The 20,551-nt window shown below is 39.2% G+C and overlaps 1 protein-coding gene across 8 annotated transcripts in view; it reads right to left on the bottom strand.

The window, feature by feature from the left end:
- The window catches only part of DMD (dystrophin), a 4,177,531-nt gene that overhangs the window by 2,604,574 nt on the left and 1,552,406 nt on the right, over nt 1-20,551 (bottom strand). For all 8 annotated transcript variants that reach the window (XM_075336500.1, XM_075336497.1, XM_075336505.1 and 5 more), the window contains one exon: nt 3,712-3,887. In XM_075336500.1, coding sequence (XP_075192615.1) covers nt 3,712-3,887 — 176 coding nt within the window. The remainder of the gene's footprint in view (nt 1-3,711; nt 3,888-20,551) is intronic.

Raw genomic sequence — 20,551 nt, forward strand, 5'->3', positions numbered from 1 at the left:
TACATGACAGGAGAGGGCTGGGAGGAATATACATGACAGGAGAGGGCTGGTAGGAATATACATGACAGGAGAAGGCTGGGAGGAATATACATGACAGGAGAAAGCTGGGAGGAATATACATGACAGAAGAGGGCTGGGAGGAATACATATCACAGGAGATGGCTGATTGTCTTTCTATTACATCATGTCCTCTCTCTCTTGAAACTCCCCCCTATCCAATCTATTTTAAATGCAGTAACAAGGAATACATTTCTGTCCTACCACTGCACTGATGCTTCCACCATGGGCCAGTCTTTGCACTGGCTATCCTATACATCACTCTTACACACACAGCTCTCCACAGTACTGCATCACCCTTTAACTCCTTCCTCATCTTTTTCTACCACTCAACCCATCCTCTCCACTCTGTTAATAACCTAAAACTAATATCTTCTATAACCTACAACTCTTGCCTCTAAGACTTGTCTTGTGCTGCACTAATTTTCTGGAATTCTCTACTCCAAGCAATCCAACTAATTCCCAGTATCCACAGTTTCAAGCATGCTCTAAAAAAATTCTTTAGAATGGCCCTTCTCATTGTGGCATACATAGAAATTATGGGACTCCATAGAAGAATTTCTAATTGAGCCTCCCAAAAAAAAAATATTTAGCTGAGTCATAGAAGAGCATATTTCACAAATTTGCAGTCTTTACAAAGTGATTTTCCTAATATTGAAGCCCTTAGATTCCCCTTTCATTCCAGTTATAAAGTATTAAGACAACCAAAGGGCCCCATAAACACTGTACGATGCCCCACAGTGAATTTCTTTACCATACCCTCCACATGCACAGTATGATGACCCTACTATATGCCCCTTCAGTTACCCTGGCAATGAATGGTGACCCCCAACACAGTAAGATATTATAATGCACCCCATAGTCCTTTGTATAGTTTATTGCACCCAATAGTTCTCCATGTATTATAATGCACTTTCCATAGCCCTCCATGTATTATTTCTCCACTTAATATAATGCACCCCCATATTGCTTCATAAATTGTAACACAACCCATATTCCTACAAATAGTATAATGCAGCCCCTATAAAGTATAATGCAGCCCCCATAGTCCTTCATATAATATAATGCAGCCTATATTCCTCAATATAGTGTAATGCACACCATATCCCTCCATATATTATAATACACTGCATGTTCCTCCATATAGGATAATGCAGCCACCATATTCCTTCATATAGTATTATGCAGCCCCTATAGTCCCCCTTATAGTATAATGCAGCCCTTACATTCCTCAATATAATATAATGCAGCCCCCATAGTGTTCAATATAGTATAATGCAGCCCCCCATAGTCTGCAATGCATTATATCAATTTACAATTGAAAGTGGAATACTGGGTGGGAGTGCCACAGAAGGGCCCAGTTTTGGTGCCTACATCGGACCCCCCTGACATACAGGTCTTGTAGCGGCTATGTGGTCTGCCGCCATTGGCTGTATGTCACTGGCTTCACCTTACCTCACTAATGTAACTAATTCCCCCTGTTCTCTCTTCACACATTTAGTAGCTCTTTGTACATGTACTTTTAGAAATCCTGGATGGTTACTAGTTAATTCAGCATTATTTGAATGCCCCTATTTATTATCCTGATGGCTGGACCCTACACGACAACTGCTTTATTTTTACCTTTTGTATTACCCCTTATCCCTCATAGATTCTAAGCAAGCAGAGCCCTCCCTCCTCTTGGTATGTGTTGACCTTTGTTTTTCTCTGTAAAGTCTTATTCTATTTGTACAAGTTCCTTCTCAATTGTAAAATGCTATGGAATATGTTGGCACTGTAGAAATAAAAAATATTATTATTACTCCACACCATAATCCTAGGAGGCAGACATTGACTCATGAAGGCTTCTTCATGCTGTGAGCCATGTGGTGGTCTACAGGCCAGTCTCTAGATATTATTACTCCCAAGAAAAAAGTGTGGCTTGTTGCTGAGGAGGATAGAACTTCATTCCAGTCTCCATTGCTGTCTTGCTCTGCACTATAATAGCTTTTTGTATTGGTAGCTTGAGTTTAGTCGAGATTCGAGGTCTTCATGAGATAATATCACACAGGTCCCACTCTCGAAATTATGTTGTGCAGTGTACAGTAGACAGATCCCTTCAGTCTTCATTCCAGGCATGCTAACAGTTCAATGTTACATTTTTTATTCATAGATCCATTTGTACGGTGATTTCTCCAACTCTCCAAGGAATGATGAATGCAAAAATTAGAATGGAATTGAGTTTACATCAAATTTTGCATTTGCCATAGTGTAGACTTAATTTCAGGTACACTAACAGCTTGAGTTTGCATTGATTTTGCTGTGGAACCACTAACAGAACTATTTTTCCAAAATATACCAGAAGTTGTTTTTCAACATGACTGTAGCAATATGTTGCTCATACTACACTGAGAAACCTGCATTACCCACACATGATACCATGCCCTGCAGTGTACCTGGACTTAACTAGCATTAAGAAACAAGAAATCTGCAAGCGGTGGATCTTGATGATTTCCAAGACTACTGTGGGAGAACTTTCATCATGGCAGAACATTCCTCAGGCTTTCAATTATGGCATTTAAGTGCATGTATTTCTGTGCATGTCGCTAGTACTCAATACTGACTAAATCGATAAATTGAGATGTTTTCCAAATTCATTTTTACCATTTGCATGTCAATAATATGTCTATCGATCCTATGATTTTTACAAATCAAAACCTTTTTGTTCTTGTTGCAAATTAAACATTGAAAAGTTTGTACGTATTAAAGCAGCACAGATTTTTCAATTTGCAAATGATATAGTGTTAAAAAAATTACTTTTATGTATAATATTTATAATACAATATTATTTATGTTATATTTAATTGTGTGTCCCTGATAGAAGCTTATATAATCCCTTAAAGAGATAGAGAGACAGACAAACAGGGCAAAAGACATACAGACAGGGAAAAAGATAGAAACACAGATAGGGAAAGTGATAGAGAGACAGAGACAGACAGGGAAAGAGACAGAAAGACAGACAGGGACAAACAGGGAAAGAGACAGACAGAGACAAAGAGAGACAGACAGAGAGGGAGACAGACAGACTGGGAGAGAGACAGAGACAGTTACTATCCCGGGCGACGCTTGGTACTACAGCTAGTATTAATATAGGTTGAAGCTCTTTCAATGGTGCAACATCATTTTTTTCTGCTGTACCATTGACACATTTACAGTTGCTGATAAAACAGCTTCAGCTTATATTAACATATATAATTTTAGGGAATTATATAAGCTTTTGCCATGGACACACAATTAAATATGTCAGTTTCCTGATACTGTATACACTACACTATTATTTAATACACCAATTATTTTAAATCCACAACTCTCAGCACGCTGTAACTATGAGAAGCTAGGGAAGGCCAATAGTTTTGGTCATTACATTACACTTTAAATGTTGCTGATAATATAAATAAAAGCTAACAATAAATATCATATGATGAAATGTAATCTGCATTGCAGTTTATATTTGCACTGTTACCATGTACTATATATATATATATATATATATATATATATATATATATATATATATATATATATATATATTGTGTGAATGCAACAAATCATTCTGTCTTATCCAATTATTTTTGTTTGTCTTTCCTCAGGTGTGCATTGCCATCGTGTTCTCACCTCTTCCTAAGTTCCGATTCCACATGGAGCTGTCTTTTCTTCTGGGGGGGAGGCGGCGGGAGTTCATCTTTACCATGCTTAACAAGAATTTGTTCCCTGGTGGTCACCATAGTTACAGTTTCCATTACAGTTGTCTGTGTTAGTGATGTCTGAGTGGTGGTGACAGCCTGTGAAATCTGTGAAAAGTATTGAGACAGAGGTCACACAATATTCGAAAGACTTCAGAGAAGGCTGTTTGGAGTGTCAATAGAAAATAATGAGAAACTGCATTTTGTATGATCAAAATCTGGCCTCCAGAGCACAATAATACTTAAGTGAACATATAAACACATAGTTTTGTTTGGCTCAAATAATGTCAAAACAGCATTAAAACAATAAAATGTTATGATTTCTCCTGTAAAGCCCCATCAGTTTCTATTTTTCAAGGGCTGACAGCTGTAATATGTTGTGTTTCTATTACAAGCATGACAGGTATGAACAGAAGGGCTTGTTTTCCTAATTCTGGATTACTTCTAGAATCATCTATTTATGCTTTACATGTATATAAAAGATGGTTTAGCAAAAATAAGCATTCTGAAATACCAAAAACACAAATAACAAATACTCTACTCATAAACGGTTAGGGATATTTGGCTTTTGGGTGAAATTTATATAAAACGTTCATGCTACAGTGAGAATTTATAATGAAAGTAGGGCATTTAAGTAGAATCATACAAAGGTGATTTTCTCATCTCAAGCAATTTATTGAAACAAAAGCCAACAACTGTGGTTGGTATACCCCCCCAATATTGTCTATGTCTCAATAACTTGTAATTTGGCCTTGAGCATAAATTACAGCTTGACAATGATGCCTCATGCTGTTAACAAGTAGAGTTATTGTCGGCTGAGGCATGGCATCCCAGTTTTCTTTAAGGGCGGCACTTAGGTCATAGACATTCTGGTATACAGAGTTACAAGCCTCTACATGACGACTCAGCTAGTCCCATAAGTTTTCTATGTGATTTAGTTCTGTAGAAAGTGCAGGTCACTATATTTGAGGTACCCCAGTCTCCAGCAGCCATTCCCTAATGATTTGACCTTGACAAGCTGAAGCAGTGTTGTCCATGGAGATGAAATTGGGCTTGCGTTGTTTATGCAAAGGCACAATGCATGGATTAATAATTTTATTCATATAGTAGGGGCTTGTCACTGCACCACTCAAAAGTGTAGGGCAGTTCTATATTGACTAGACACACATGCCCACACTGTAACACCACCACCACCAAAGGCTCATCTGGTAACAACAGTGGCTGATTCCAGATTGTCTAGAACATACACCACGCTAATGTTAATGGTTTGATATCACACTTGGGTTCCTCACAACTCTTTAAATGTGTCTGGAGTTGTGTGGCATTCATCATCTGATTCCAAAGGACATTATTCACAATGAAGCAGTCATCAGTGTGGGATGTGGCAAAAAGACATCCACTTCTATGCTTTTCTGTGATTCTTCCAGTTTCTTTGTATCTCTGCTGTAGCCTGCCGATGACACTCTGTGACACTCCATTTTAGAACATCCTGCTGGAAGCATTGTCAATGGTGAGGTACTGTTGATCAATCATTAGGTGTCATATTGGTCTCATGATGTCATAATGAGGAGGACTGTTTAAATATCAAGTCTAACTGAACCCTTAAATTTATTTGCTGATTCATGGATCAAACAACTGTTTTGAATGTTACCATTAAGCTCCTTGTTAGAGAATGTCAAGCTGTGCAAAAAGTACTGAAACATTGACTAGTTGGACATGTGCATTCACATATTTAGAGATGGTCACATTAAGTTCACTTGAAGAGGTTAGAGAACATTTTAGCATCATCCTAAAATTCCACTCAGCAGTCAAATATCCCTAACTTTTTGTTAGTAGTGTATATACAAGTATTAGCTCTGATTTTATGCATAATACAGTTTAGTTCCTTTGACTCCATGTCTGTACCACACTAAAGCATCACTCTGATGACTCCATGTACAGTATTGTCTTTACATATAGCATGTCTCAATATGATTTTTTTTCTACTAGTCTGACACATGGGCTTCTCTAATGAGGACATGTTTGGATGCTGCTGACAAGTGCTACTACCTCATAACCATTGCTTACTTACTAAAAATTGAATGTCCGGTTCCCTTATAATCCTCTAATATCACTAAATAATAGTCTTGCTGTTTTATCACAATGAACATATTCTATACATAAATTTTGCCATGGAAGAAGCCATGTGGACAAAATCCAAAGATAAGTCAGATTTTGTGTATGGGTATAATTTACTCATTAAAAAAAAAAAAAAAATATATATATATATATATATATATATATATATATACACACACTGTGTGCAGAATTATTAGGCAAGTTATATTTTAGAGGATTTTATTTTATTATTGATCAACAATTATGTTCTCAATGAACCCAAAAGACTCATAAATATCAAAGCTTAATATTTTTGGAAGTTGGAGTGTTTTTTTTTTTAGATTTGGCTATCTTAGGAGGATATCCATTTCTGCAGGTAACTATTACGGTGCAGAATTATTGGGCAACTTAATAAAAACCAAATATATTCCTATCTCACTTGTTTCACCAGGTGAACCAATATAACTGCACAAAATTTAGAAATAAACATTTCTGACATGCAAAAACAAAACCCAAAAGAATTAGTGACCAATATAGCTATCTTTTTTTATGATGACACTCAACAGCCTACCATCCATAGATTCTGTTAGTTTCTTGATCTGTTTACGATCAACACTGCATGCAGCAGCCACCACAGCCTTCCAGACACTGTTCCGAGAGGTTTACTGTTTTCCCTCCCTGTAGATATTACATTTTATGAGGGACTACAGGTTCTTTATGGGGTTCTGATCAGGTGAACAAGGACCCCATGTCATTATTTTTTCATCTTTTAGACCTTTACTGGCCAGCCACGCTGTGAAGTACTTGGATGCATGTGATGGAGCATTGTCCTGCAAAATAATTAAGTTTTTCTTGAACGATACCGACTTTTTCCTGTATGACTGCTTGAACCTTCCAGAAACTGGCAGTAGGTCTGGGAGTTGAGCTTCACTCCATCCTCAACCGGAAAAGGCCCCACAAGTTGATCTTTGATGATTTCAGCCCATACCAGTACCCCACCTCCACCTTGCTAGCATCTGAGTCGAAGTGGAGCTCTCTGCCTTTGACTGATCAAGCCTCTGGCCCATCCATCTGGCCCATCAAGAGTAACTTTCATTTCATCAGTCCATAAAACCTTTGAGAAAACAGTCTTAATATATTTCTTGACCCAGTCTTGACGTTTTATCTTATGTTTCTTGTTCAAAGGTGGTCGTTTTTCAACCTTTCTTACCTTGGCCATGTCCCTGAGTATGGCACACCTTGTGCTTTTTGATACTCCAGTGACGTTGTAGCTCTGAAATATGGCCAAACTGGTGGCAAATGGCATCTTGGCAGCTTCATGCTTGATTTTCCTCAATTCATGGACAGTTATTTTGCGCCTTTTTTGCCCAACACACGCTTCTTGTGACCCTGTTGGCTATTTGCCATGAAACGCTTGATTGTTCGGTGATCACACTTCAAAAGTTTGGGAATTTCAAGACTGCTGCATCCTTCTGCAAGACATCTCACAATTTTGGACTTTTCAGAGCCCGTCAAATCTCTCTTCTGACCCATTTTGCCAAAGGAAAAGAAGTTGCCTAATAAATAAGCACACCTCATATGGGGTGTTGATGTCATAACACCACACCCCTCCTCATTACAGAGATGCACATCACCTGATTTACTTAATTTGTAGTTGGCTCTCAAGCCTATACAGCTTGGAGTAGGACAACATGTATAAAAATTATCATCTGATCAAAATACTCATTTGCTTAATAATTATGCACACGGTGTATATATATATATATATATATATATATATATATAAAGTATAAATATATATGTATAAATGTATAAATATATATATGTATAGATATATGTATAAATAAATATATATATATATATATATATATATGTATAAATATAAAAAAAGCACACTGGAGATCAAAATTAGAGAACAGCACCCAATTTCCTGTTATTGGCACTGTGTGGTCCTGTGTGATTATATCCTAACACGAGTAAACTAGCAATGTTTTAAGCTTGTTTCATAAATTAAGCTTTTTCAAAGTACATAATAAAAATGTAAATGAGATAAATGTAAAAGACCACTGATCAAAATTAAAGAACACTTTTAGGTACTTGCAAGTTATTGGTGTTAATCTAATGTTTATTTTCTCTTTTAAATTTTTCCCCACCATTTATGGTTGAACAAAATGACTGATAGCTAGTTGCTATTTCGTAGATCTGTGCAAAATAAATTTACAAAACTCTGTTTACTTAAAAATGTCTAATTTTGTGTACTGAATAGAAATTAAATTAATCTCTAGTGTTATGCCTATAAAACATAATACAGAAGATGAAAGAAATCAAGCTTGCTTCCCTTTACAATTTGAAGATGTCCAGCGACAAGATTGACTAAGCTACATCCCTCTAATATTTGGAGAAGTTTTGAATCAAGTGGTCTTTATAGAAGAATTGCGGCCAAACACTATAACTTCAGCGTGAAATTAAAGTCAAGGAACATACAGAGGCATGCAAAAGTTTGGGCACCTCTGATCAAAATTACTGTTATTGTCAACAGTTAAGCAAGTTGAAGATGAAACGATTGCTAAAAGGCCTAAAGTTAAGGGGGCTTTACAGGCAGCGACATCGCTAGCGATGTAGATCGGGAAAGCACCTGCCCACGTCGTTTGTGCGTCACGGTAAAGTCGCTGCCCGTGGTGCACAATATCGCTAACAACAGTTACACGTACTTACCTTCCTAGCAATGTCGCTGTGGGCGGCGAACAACCTCTCTGTTAAGGGGGAGGTTTGTGCGCCGTCAGTGCGACATCACACAGTGGCTGACCAATAGAAGTGGAGGGGTGGAGATCAGCCGCATTATCGACACGCCCACCTCGTTGCCGGAGGACGCAGGTAAGCTGTTGTTCGTCGTTCCCAGGGTGTCACATGTAGCGATGTGTGCTGCCTCAGGAACGACGAACAAACTACGTCCACAATGACCAACTAGATTTTGAAAATGAACAACATGTCAACGATCAACGATAAGGTGAGTATTTTTGATCGTTAACACTTGCTCGGAGCTGTTACACGCAACAATGTCGCTAACAACGCCGGATGTGCGTCACAAATTCCGTGACCTCAACGACATATCGTTAGATATGTCGTTGCGTTTAATGGGGCCTTTAGAAATGGCTAATTTCCTTTGTATTTTAGTTATAACAAATATATGTATTTGCATTCCTTGAATTTTAAAATTAAAAAAGAAAAAAGACTTATGCAAAAGTTTGAGCACCCTGCATGGTTAGTGTCTACAGCATTCCCTTTGTGAAGTATCACAGCTTATAAACACTTTTTGTTGCCAGCGAAGAGTCTATCAATTCTTGTTTGAGGGACTTTCATCCTTCTTCCTTGGAAGAGTCTTCCAGTTCTGTGACGTGACATTCCTGGTTCATTTTGCATGCACTGCTCTGTTGAGGTCTAGCCACAGATTTTCATAGTTTTTTTGAAGGGAATTTGAGGGCCATGGTAAAACCTTCAGCTTTTTGCTTTTGAGGTCATCTGTTGTGGATTTGGAATTGTATTTAGGATTATTATCCATTTGTAGAAGCCATCCTATTTTCAACTTTGTCTTTTTTTACAGATTGTGTTATATTTACATAAACAATTTGTTGAATTTTCATTGAATTCATTCTTCCCTCTATCATTGAAATATTTTCTGTGTCATTGGCTGCAACACAATCCCAAAGCATGATTAGTCCACCCCAGGGCTTAATCCCTTAGCGAGCGTGAGCGGTAAAATTACATCCTAGTGGACATAGTTTTAATCCCCACGGGCTGCTGCAAGCAGCCTGCGGTGATCGGCGCACATGTCAGCTGATTTGTACAGCTGACATGTGTGCCTGCTAGGCATGAGTGGAATCGCGTTCTGCCCATGCGTTTTAACCTTTTAAATGATGCTGTCAATATGTGAGAGCACCATTATAATTGCGATTGTGCTAAAACTTTAGGCCAACACTGGAAGTCACGTGACATTATCACGGGGATCCAATGGTTGTTGTCATGGCAGCACAGGGTCACGTGATGATTCCAGTAGCTCACATGACTCAGGTCCTCTAAGAAACAGCCGAGTACTGCAGGTTACAAGAGATGATCATTTCTCCCGGTCTGAGCGGGGCTGCTCTGATCAGGAGAAATGAATTATCAATCAGACAGCTGATCCTTATAGCACCCTAGGGGGACTAGGAAAATAAAAAAAAGTAAAAAAAAAATTTTGAAAAATAAAAAAACTAAAAGTTCAAATCACCCCCTCCCTTTTGCCCCGTGGAAAATTAAAGGGTTAAAAAAATAAAAAATATACACACATTTAGTATCGCCCAATCTATCAAAATATAAAATCAATTAATCTGATCAGTAAATGGCGTAGTGGCAAAAAGATTCCAAATGCCAAAATTATGTTTTCTGGTTGCCACAAATTTTGGGCAAAATGCAATAACAGGCGATAAAAAGTAGCATCTGCACAAAAATGGTACTGTTAAAAACATCAGCTGGCGCCACAAAAAGTAAGCCGTCACTGAGCCATAGATCCCCAAAAAATTGAGAACGCTATGGGTCATGGAAAATGGTGCAAAACGTACGTCACTTTTTTCAGACAAATTTCTGATTTTTATACCCAAGAGATAAAAGTAAATCTGTTTCATGTTTGATGTCTACAAACTCGCACTGACCTGATGCACCACACTGACACATTAGTTTTACCATATAGTGAACACAGTAAATAAAATATCTCAAAGACAATAGTGCAATCACACTTTTTTTTGCAATTTTTCCGCATTTGGAATTTTTTTGCTGTTTTTAACTACACTATATGGTATACCAAATGGTTTCAGTTAAAAGTACAGCTGTTGTTCAAAAAATGAGCTTTCACCTGGCCATATTAACTGAAAAATAAAAAAGTTACATCTCTCGGAAGAAGAATGTTGAAAAAGAAAACGGAAAGTGCAAAATCGGCCAGTTGGAGGGTTGGCAAGATGTTTTATTCGTCAAATTCTGTGACCTTTTTCCTCCACGCATACCTTTGATCATTGTGGCCAAAAAGTTCTATTTTAACGTCACTTGCCACAGAACTCATTTTCAAAATGCATCAGGCTTTTTTAGATGTTCTTTTGCATACTTCTGACCCTGAATTTTATGATGAGGATGCAGGATAGGTTTTCTTCTGATGACTTTTCTTTGAAGGTCATATTTCTGCAGGTGTCTGTAGTACAGTCATGGCCAAAAGTTTTGAGAATGCTATAAGTCTACTGCTTAAGTTTTTCTAATGGCAATTTGCATATACTCCAGAATGTCATAAAGAGTGATCAGCTTAGCCAATATTGACTTTGCAAGTAATTGCTGTTAAGAAAATGAACTTCAACCCCCAAAACACATTTCAACATCATTGCATTCCTGCCTTAAAAGGAGCAGCTAACATTGTTTTAGTGATTGTTCCATTAACACAGGTGTGGGTGTTGATGAGGACAGGGCTGGCGAACAATCAGTCATGATTAAGTAAGAATGACACCACTGGACACTTTAAAAAGAGGCTGGTGCTTGGTATCATTGTTTATCTTCAGTTAACCATGGTTATCTCTAAAGAAACACGTGCAGCCATCATTGCTCTGCACAAAAATGGCCTAACAGGGAAGAGTATCGCAGCTACAAAGATTGCACCTCAGTCAACAATCTATCGCATCATCAAGAACTTCAAGGAGAGAGCTTCTATTGTTGCCAAAAAGGCTCCATGGCACCCAAGAAGGACCAGCAAATGCCAGGACCTTATCTTAAAACTGTTTCAGTTGCGGGATCGGACTACCAGCAGTGCCGAGCTAGCTCAGCAATGGCAGCAGGCTGGTGTGAGTGCTTCTGCACGCACTGTGAGGCGGAGACTGCTTGAGAAAGGCCTGGTTTCAAGGAGGGCAGCAAAGAAGCCACTTCTCTCCAGAAAAAACATCAGGGACCGACTGATATTCTGCAAAAGGTACAGGCAGTGGACTGCTGAGGACTGGGGTAAAGTCATTTTCTCAGATGAATCCCCTTTTTGATTGTTTGGGAATCTGGAAAACAGCTTATTAGGAGAAGAAGAGGTGAGCGCTACCACCAGTCTTGTCTCATGCCAACTGTTAAGCATCCTGAAACGATTCATGTGTGGGGTTGCTTTTAAGCCAAGGGAATCGGCTCACTCACAGTCTTGCCTGAAAACACAGCCATGAATAAAGAATGGTACCAGAATGTCCTCCAAGAGCAACTTCTCCCAACTGTCCAAGAGCAGTTTGGCGCCCAACAATGCCTTTTCCAGCATGATGGAGCATCTTGCTATAAAGCAAAGGTGATCACTAAATGGCTCATGGAACAAAACATGGAGATTTTGGGTCCATGGCCTGGAAACTCCCCAGATCTTAATCCCATTGAGAACTTGTGGGCAATCATTAAGAGATGGGTGGACAAACAAAAACCAACAAATTCTGTCAGAATGCAAGCATTGCTTATGCAAGAATGGACAGCTATCAGTCAGGATTTGATCCAGAAGTTGATTGAGAGCATGCCAGGGAGAATTGCAGAGGTCCTGAAGAAGAAGGGTCAACACTGCAAATATTGACTTGCTGCATTAACTCATTCTAACTGTCAATATAACCTTTTGGTACTCATAATATGATTGCAATTATATTTCTGTATGTGATGTAAACATCAGACAAACACAATTAAAAACCAGAGGGCAACAGATCATATGAAAATAAAATTTTGGTGTCATTGTCAAAACTTTTGGCCATGACAGTAGAACAAAGTACCACAACTCCAGAGTTTTCTAAATCCTGAAGGTCTTTTGCAGGGGGTTCTGTTCTGCCTCTCTAGCAATCCTACAAGCACAGAAATTGTGTTTGGTCTTCCAGACCTTATCTTGACTGTTCTTGTTAACTGCTATTTCTTAATTACATTTTAAACTGAAGAAAGGGCAACTTTGAACAAGTTTGCTATGTTTTTATAGCCTTCTTCTAGTTTGTGAGCCTCTACCATTTTTTATTTTCAGAGTACTAAGCCGCTGCTTATAAGAACCTACAGCTGCAGTTTTTTAGTGCAAGATTAGAGGAGGCTTGTTTGTATATACACTAAGTGTGACATTTGCATCACCTGGCCTTTCCTAACAATGATGGTGCACAAACCCTAACCATTAGGCTATGTGCGCACTGGAAAATGGAATTTTCTAAAGAAAATTCCGCAGGTATTCAAAGATTACCGCACCCGTGGTAAAAAACCGCGGCAAACCGCACCCAAAAATCGCATGTGGTTTGCCGCGGTTTGCTGCGGTTTTACCGCGGTATTGTTCGCGGTATTGCCGCGGTTTTGCCGCGTGCGGGTTGGTATGTGCTTTATTGCATTCAATTCAATAAAGCACATTGAAAAAAAAAAAAAAATTCATTCTGAGATAGTAGATAGATAGATAAAGAGACAGAAGAATAGATAGAGGGATAGAGAGATAGATAGACAGATAGATAGAGGACAGATCCCTGTATTTCCCACGGTCGGCAGTGAGTTCACATTACCGGCCGTGGGAAATGACCGGTAATTACCTCTGCTGTCTCGCTGCGAGGCTGCATTCATTCAGCGCTGTGTCAGTCGCGGCTGGATGTAAGCAGTGCAAGACCTGTGGATTACGCCGGAGCTGTGTTTCGGGAGGGGTTAATAAAATGGTGAACGAGGCTTGTTTGTGTTTTATTTAAAATAAAGGATTTTTCTGTGTGTTTTTTCACTTTACTTACGGGTTGATCATGTCAGCTGTCACATAGACACTGCCATGATCAAGCCTGGAGTTAATGGCGGCGATCCGCCACCATTAACTCCTTGTATTATCCTGACTGCCACTGCTACACGGCGGCAGGAAGAGCCGGGGAAACGCCGGTACTGCCGCATAATGCATGCTACAGTCCCGGGGCAGCTGCGGCTTATATTCTCGGCTGCGGGAGGGGGAGGGAGGCGGGGGACATTAACCCTGCCCCTCTCCCTCCCCAGCCTGAGAATACCGGTCCGCCGCTGTGTGCTTACCTCGGCTGGACGGTAAATATACAGCGGAGCCAACGTGCTTTGTTTTCTTTATTTCCATTTGCTTTCTATGTGTGTTCTATGTGTCTGTGTTCTATGTCTGTGATGTCTGTGTGTGAGTGTGAGCTGTGTGTTTGTTTACTCTCTGCTTTGCTTCCTCTTCCTGTAATGACATCACTTCCCTGCACAACCGCAGGCAAGCGATGTACATTACCGGAGGTAAACCGCAAAATACCGCAGGGAATAACGCAGGAAAACGCAGTGAACCGCACAGAATTTGCTGCCTGTGTTATTCCCTGTGGGATTTCACGATTACATCGCAGTCAATGGAGTGAAATCCCGCAGCGATGTGCGGAAAAGAATTGACATGCAATTGTTTTTGCTGCGGGAATCCCGCAGCAAAACATGCAGCTGTCAAATTCCGCCTAGTGCGCACAGGATTTTTTTTTTCCATAGGTTTTGCTTGTGATTCACTGCAGAGATGTTATGAACATTTTCTGCAGCGAAACATGCAGCAAAACCACAAAAAATCCGCGGCAAAATCCGGTAAGTGCGCACAGGGCCTTACAGGATAATTAAAGTCTGAATCCTTGGTCAAAGTTATCTGAGCACACAAATATCAAAGGGTGCCCAAACGTTTGCATTGACCCATATTCCTTTTTGTAATTTTTACAATGTAAAAGATCAAAAACACCGTTTTGCCTAAAATACAAAAGAAATGTGTCACCTTTAACTTGCTTAACCGTTCACAATAACAGTAATTTTGACCAGGGGTGCCCAAACTTTTACATGCCAATGTAATTATTCACAGGAACATAGAAACTGAGGTGCAGAAACATATTAGCAGGTCTTCTGGACTGATGAGCCAAAATGTGAAGTTTTTGGCTGTAAAAGAAGGCAATATGATAACTAAAGGGCTGGATAGTAGTGAGATAATAATTGTCTGCAGGCAGCACTGAAGTATGGAGAAGATTCTTTGCAGGTTTTGGGTTATATTTCAGCAAATGGAGTTGAAAATTTGTTTAAGTTTTAATGGTGTATCAATGCTGAGAAATACAGGTAGCTCATCTATCATTCAATACCATCAGGGAATCGTGTGGTTTGCTCCAAATTTATTGTGCAGCAGTAAAATGACCCAAAACATATAATCCTATTAATAACTGTTTTCAACAAAAATAGGAACATGAAGTCCTAGAAGTGATGATATGGCCCCTACAGAGCCCTCGTTTCTACTTCATCAAGTCTGTGTGGAATTACATGACGAGAAAGAATTATATTTGTATAGTTTGCATATTATAACTGTGAATCCTGCAATCATAAATTTATACAGATGGAGAATAAATCTCAAAAAGGAATCACAGGTGAATAAAAAAAAATGGCACAAGGACTTCTTATGTGAATATACACTATAAAGTATAATAAAACTGAATTGGAAAAAATAAATGTAACTGATTAAAAATCTGCACATCTCGCTCATACACACAGCAATGAACCCGAAGTGCTTTCATCTCCCAATGACAAGCTATATTCCTGATTCTCATGCAAAATACTGATTAGAATACTTTCATTAGAAAGTGGCTATAGACAAATTTAATGCAGATTATTTATCCAAAGACAGGAGTCGACCTAAAAAGAAGGGTGCTTATAAATAAAAGACTTATACTTCTCTATTTGTTTTTGCTCATGTGTTTGGCTGCAAAACAGCTTTTCACTGTAGGATTCCAGATTTGCAGGTAGCATTTTAATTGAATTTGATAATAAAATAGCAGATTTATAGTCTTCCAATTTAATGTAACTCACAAAAGTAATGGTGCAACTAATACCATACTGACTTTCTGTTGTGAGAACAAACATTTTATTTTTTGTTCTTTATGATGGGAATTGTTTACATGGTTATGCTGAGAAATACAAATTAAAAAGGTTAATTAAATTTCGGGTATATAAGTAACAGGGAGTAACATTGTACACTGATAATTGAATATCTCATTACTAGCATTGAGCGAATATATTCGGCACTAATCGTTACCCTTAATATTAAGGTATTGTGGATGAATGACCTAGTGAGTTTCAAGTCCCCTCCCTGCATGTTTGGTGCATGATTTTCAGCCATTAAACATGTGGGTATTGCCTGTCAATCACAGAAATGTTGTAGCCATCTTTTCCTACTGTAATTGCTGTGATCAGCAAGCGCAGTGAAAAAAAGCAATGTGCGGTCCCCAGGCTGTTTGTGATGACCAGTGCTGGTAAAGTAGACAGCTGTGGTCTGCAGCTCTCAGCTGTGTGATTTATCTTGACTGGTTATGAATAATAGAGGCTCCCCATGACATTTTCTTTTAAAATACTTAAATAAATAATTTTAAAAAAATGACGTGGGCTCCTGCCTATTTTTGATAACTTGCGCAGATAAAGCAGACAGCTTGGGTCTGGTATTCTCAGGCTAGGAAGGTCCAGGTTATTGGGCCCTCCCTAGCCTAAAAATAGCTGCATCCTGATTGCCCTGGCACAGTTGCAATTGGGGTGATATATGGGGTTGATGTCAGCTGTGATTCATCAAAATCACAGCTGCCATCAAGCCCTGGGTTGGTAATGGAGAAGTGTCTATGAGACCCTCATTACCAACCCTGTAAATAAAAAGATAAAAACCCAGAAACACAAAAATTCTTTATTTTACATTGTAAAAAAACCACACCCTCTCACCAATTTATTAACCCCCAAAACACCCCCGCAGGTCCGACATAATCTACATGGCGTCTCACAATGATCCTGACTCATTGAGAAGCTGCAGTGATGGAAAATACAACTGATCACTGCAGATCCTGAGACAAACTGAGGACAGCAGGGGTCCCGGCTGTGAGAAGCGGTAATTGCAGTCTGGTAACTGAAGTTCACAACTGGGATCCCAGATTACCAGGTGTGACCAACAGTAAACCCGCTTCCAGATTGCCTGACTGCCAGATTGCAGGACACAGCAGAACAGCAGTCAGGCAATCCAGCAATCAGGTCACCAGAGTTTTAACTTGGGGGCTCCCTTTTTGCCCTCAGTGAGCTTAGTTGAACCCGCTGCTGGATTTCTGGACTGTTGTGCAGCCATGTCCTGCAATCTGACAGTCCGGCAGTCTGGCAGCTAGTACAACTGAGTTCACTGAGAGCAGAGAGGAAGCCCTTGAGTGTGAACTCCTTTGACCTGACTGCCGAATTGTCAGATTAAGGGACACAGTGGCAGTGCAGTATGACAGTCCAGTAGCTGTGAAGACCGGAAACCCTAAAGGACTCTAGTAAGAGTTCACAGACTTCAGATGTCCCATCAACTGGTAATTCAAGGAACCTTAAAGGCTCCCTTAAAGTTAGTGGGTTGACAGTTGCCATGAGACCCAGTGAAAGACTTAACGGTTCTTGGAGTTCCCAACTGCTGGGAAATCTGAAGACTGTGAACACCTGGTATGAGCTCACAGCCTCCAGATATCCCAGCAACTATAAATTCCAGGAACCTTAAAAGCTACCTTAATGGCTCCTTTAAGGTTTCCAGGCCTCAAAGCTGCTGCAAGACCCCGTGGCTGTGAGCTCTGGTAACTGTTACTTGCAGTCTGACAGTCCAGCACTAAATTCACCTGTGGTCACAGCTGGTGGCTCACAGATTAAATACTGTGAGAACCACCAGAACTGACCTCAGGTGAACGTAATGCTAGATGGTAAGACTGCACTTCAGGAGAGAAACACAGTCAGACAGTCTGGCACTGAGTTCACCTGATGTCACATCTGGTAGCCCCCACACTGCTCTCAATGTGTCCCACAGGCCACGGTGAGCGGTCACGTGTCTTAATATCACAACTCACCATGGCCTCCAGATATAGCAGATTCGGGATATTTGTAGGACATTTTGTGGTTTACATTAGACTTGATGGGAGTCTTGGGGGCTAATAATTTGGTGAAAGAGTGTGGTTTTATTTTATTTGAAATAAAGGATTTTTGTCTGTTTGTGCTTTTGTCTTTTGGCTTACAAGACTGTTAATGGGGGGAGGGGGTCTTATAGCCACCTCTCCATTATCATCCCACAGCAGTTCCTTCATTTATTTTTTGTGTTTTGCTTTTACTGCATTAAACATGGTAAAAATGACCAGAAAGCATGGTTATCTTGGTTAGTGCATGAAACCTGTAACATTTTAATTTTTCTATCAATGGTCCTAAGTGAGGGCTTTTTTGTATGATGATCAAAAGTTTTTATTGATACCAATTTCATGTACAAACTATGCTTTGATTTCTTCTTATTATTTTTTTTAGACTGGTGTCGTGACCAAAACATTTTAATTCAAGCATTTTCTTTTTTTTTTCTTTTTAGTGTTTTCCATAATGGTTAATTAATCTAAAGATAACAAATATCTTTAGATCTGTATTTATTTATTTTTAAATTAAGAAAATGGGTGTAATTTAAATTTGATTTCTTTTTACTAGAGATGGGCGATCTCAATCTGTAAAGATCGGGGATCGTACCGATCACATAGTGATCGTGTACACGAGCCAGATCACGAGTTTTCCTGGGAAGCTCATGTTACAGATTGGGTCCAGATCGGGTCGTCCAGGAGCTGTAAAAAAGCACATTATTAAAAAACATTATGATCATACTTACAGGTCCCACGACGCGTCCTGCAGACTGTCTCCCGGCACTTCCGAGTCCTTCCGATCATTGCTGTGCCACCAGGTAAGCACCTCCGACTAAAAGGACCTTCAATGATGTCATAACCATGTGACGATTAAGATGTGAATGTTCTATTACCTTATTAGTTACAGACTGGTCACATGACTATGACGTCATCAACGGTCCTGGTAACTGAACTTTCATTGTCACTGTGCAAGTGCGCTTCATGGCGCACAATCTCCTGTATCCATGCAGCTGATGCGCCCCGTTCTGAGAGCGTCAGGTGCGGGATGATGCAATGCGACATGTAGGTGCAATCATTCCCTCATTGTCAGCCTGCATCTCGCTCTGTACAGAGCAATGTAGCAGAGCTTACATGGTTCTCTTTGCTTCTTACTTTGCATAGACTGTGTCTGTGCCCAGTGATGAAACAGAGTTGACATTGCTGTCCCTGTGGATTACGTCGGACTAAGGATTGTTTTTATAATAAAGATGGAGTCTCTAAATGTTTTTTTTGTTTTATTTCTAATAAAAAAAAAATGTTTCTCTGAGTTGTGTTTTTTTTTTACTGTTTACTAGAAATTCATGGTGCCGACGTCTTATTTGGCATGACACCATAAATTTCGGGCTTAGTACCACCTGAGAATACAAAGCTTTATTAAACTCTTTATTACCCAGCATGATACTACCATCAGGGCCTCTAGATGAGCCGGGTAATGCACCTGGAAATGGCGCAAAGAAACAATGTGTCATATCCAGGGGCGGCTGCGGGCTGTGGAGAATCCCAGCCCCCAACTGCCTGGCTTTACCTGACTGGCGATCAAAATGCAATGGGAGCCCACGCATTTTCTTTTAATTATTTTTTTAAATAATTAAAAAAATGGACTTCCCTGTATTTTGATCGGCAGTCAGGTAAAGCCAGGCAAGTGTGGGTGGCAGCCCGTAGCTGTCCGCTTTATCTGCGCAGAGAATCAAAAATACTGCAGAGTGCTAAGTTATTTTATTTAATTATCTATTTATTTTTATAGAATTATACATTGTGTACATTTTATATATATATATATATATATATATATATATATATATATATATATATATATATACAGCTCTGTCAAAAATTAGGAGACCACTGCAAAGTGTTCAATTTTTCTGATTTTTCTCTTTATAGGTATATTTTTCAGTAAAATGTAAATTGCACTTTCATTCTATAAATTAGTATTTTCAGAAAATAAGTACAAAGTTTATTGCTTGGAAATTCTGAGACATGTTGGCAGTAGTTTATAGAATAAAAGAAGAATTTACATTGTACTCAAAAATATACCTACAGTATACAGAGAAAAATCAGAAGAACTGAAAATTTTGCAGTGGTCTCTTAATTTTTGCTGGGGCTATATATATATATATATATATATATATATATATATACGCAGTACAGACCAAAATTTTGGACACACCTTCTCATTCAAAGAGTTTTCTTTATTTTTATGAGATCTGACGTCAGGCCCCATGAATAATGCCCCCTTCCTTCTCCCCTGGATGACCGGCAATGAATGATAAACCGGAAATGAGGTAATATGACGCTGACGAGGAGGGGGATTTAAACTTGCCAGCGTTCAGCATTGAGCTAGGCGCCATTATCCTTGCACTATTGATGTGCGGCCGGCCTCTAGACCTATACAGTGGGATATCTGAGTAAGTACCCTGTTGATATGGATTGTTGATCTGACCTGGATAATATGAAGGAGATGAGGAGGTGTTAGTGGATTCTTATATTGTTTTACAGCTGACACCTCATTGAGGAAGTGTGTATTCATGGCCTAAATAAGAACATGCAGCCCCAGACAATACCTGATCATGAGTGAGTACTGGGTTTCACAAAATAGTCTGTTGTTTTTAAACTGATGAGAAGGTGATGGACTTATGTATATATATATATACTTTCAGTGGGAACAACATTACCTTATTGAAGGACTGAATTACTAATTTTGGCACTATTGCAATGTGAGTA

This window comes from Anomaloglossus baeobatrachus, chromosome 2 (genome assembly GCF_048569485.1).
Source record: "Anomaloglossus baeobatrachus isolate aAnoBae1 chromosome 2, aAnoBae1.hap1, whole genome shotgun sequence".
NCBI classification, from domain to species: Eukaryota; Metazoa; Chordata; class Amphibia; order Anura; family Aromobatidae; genus Anomaloglossus; species Anomaloglossus baeobatrachus.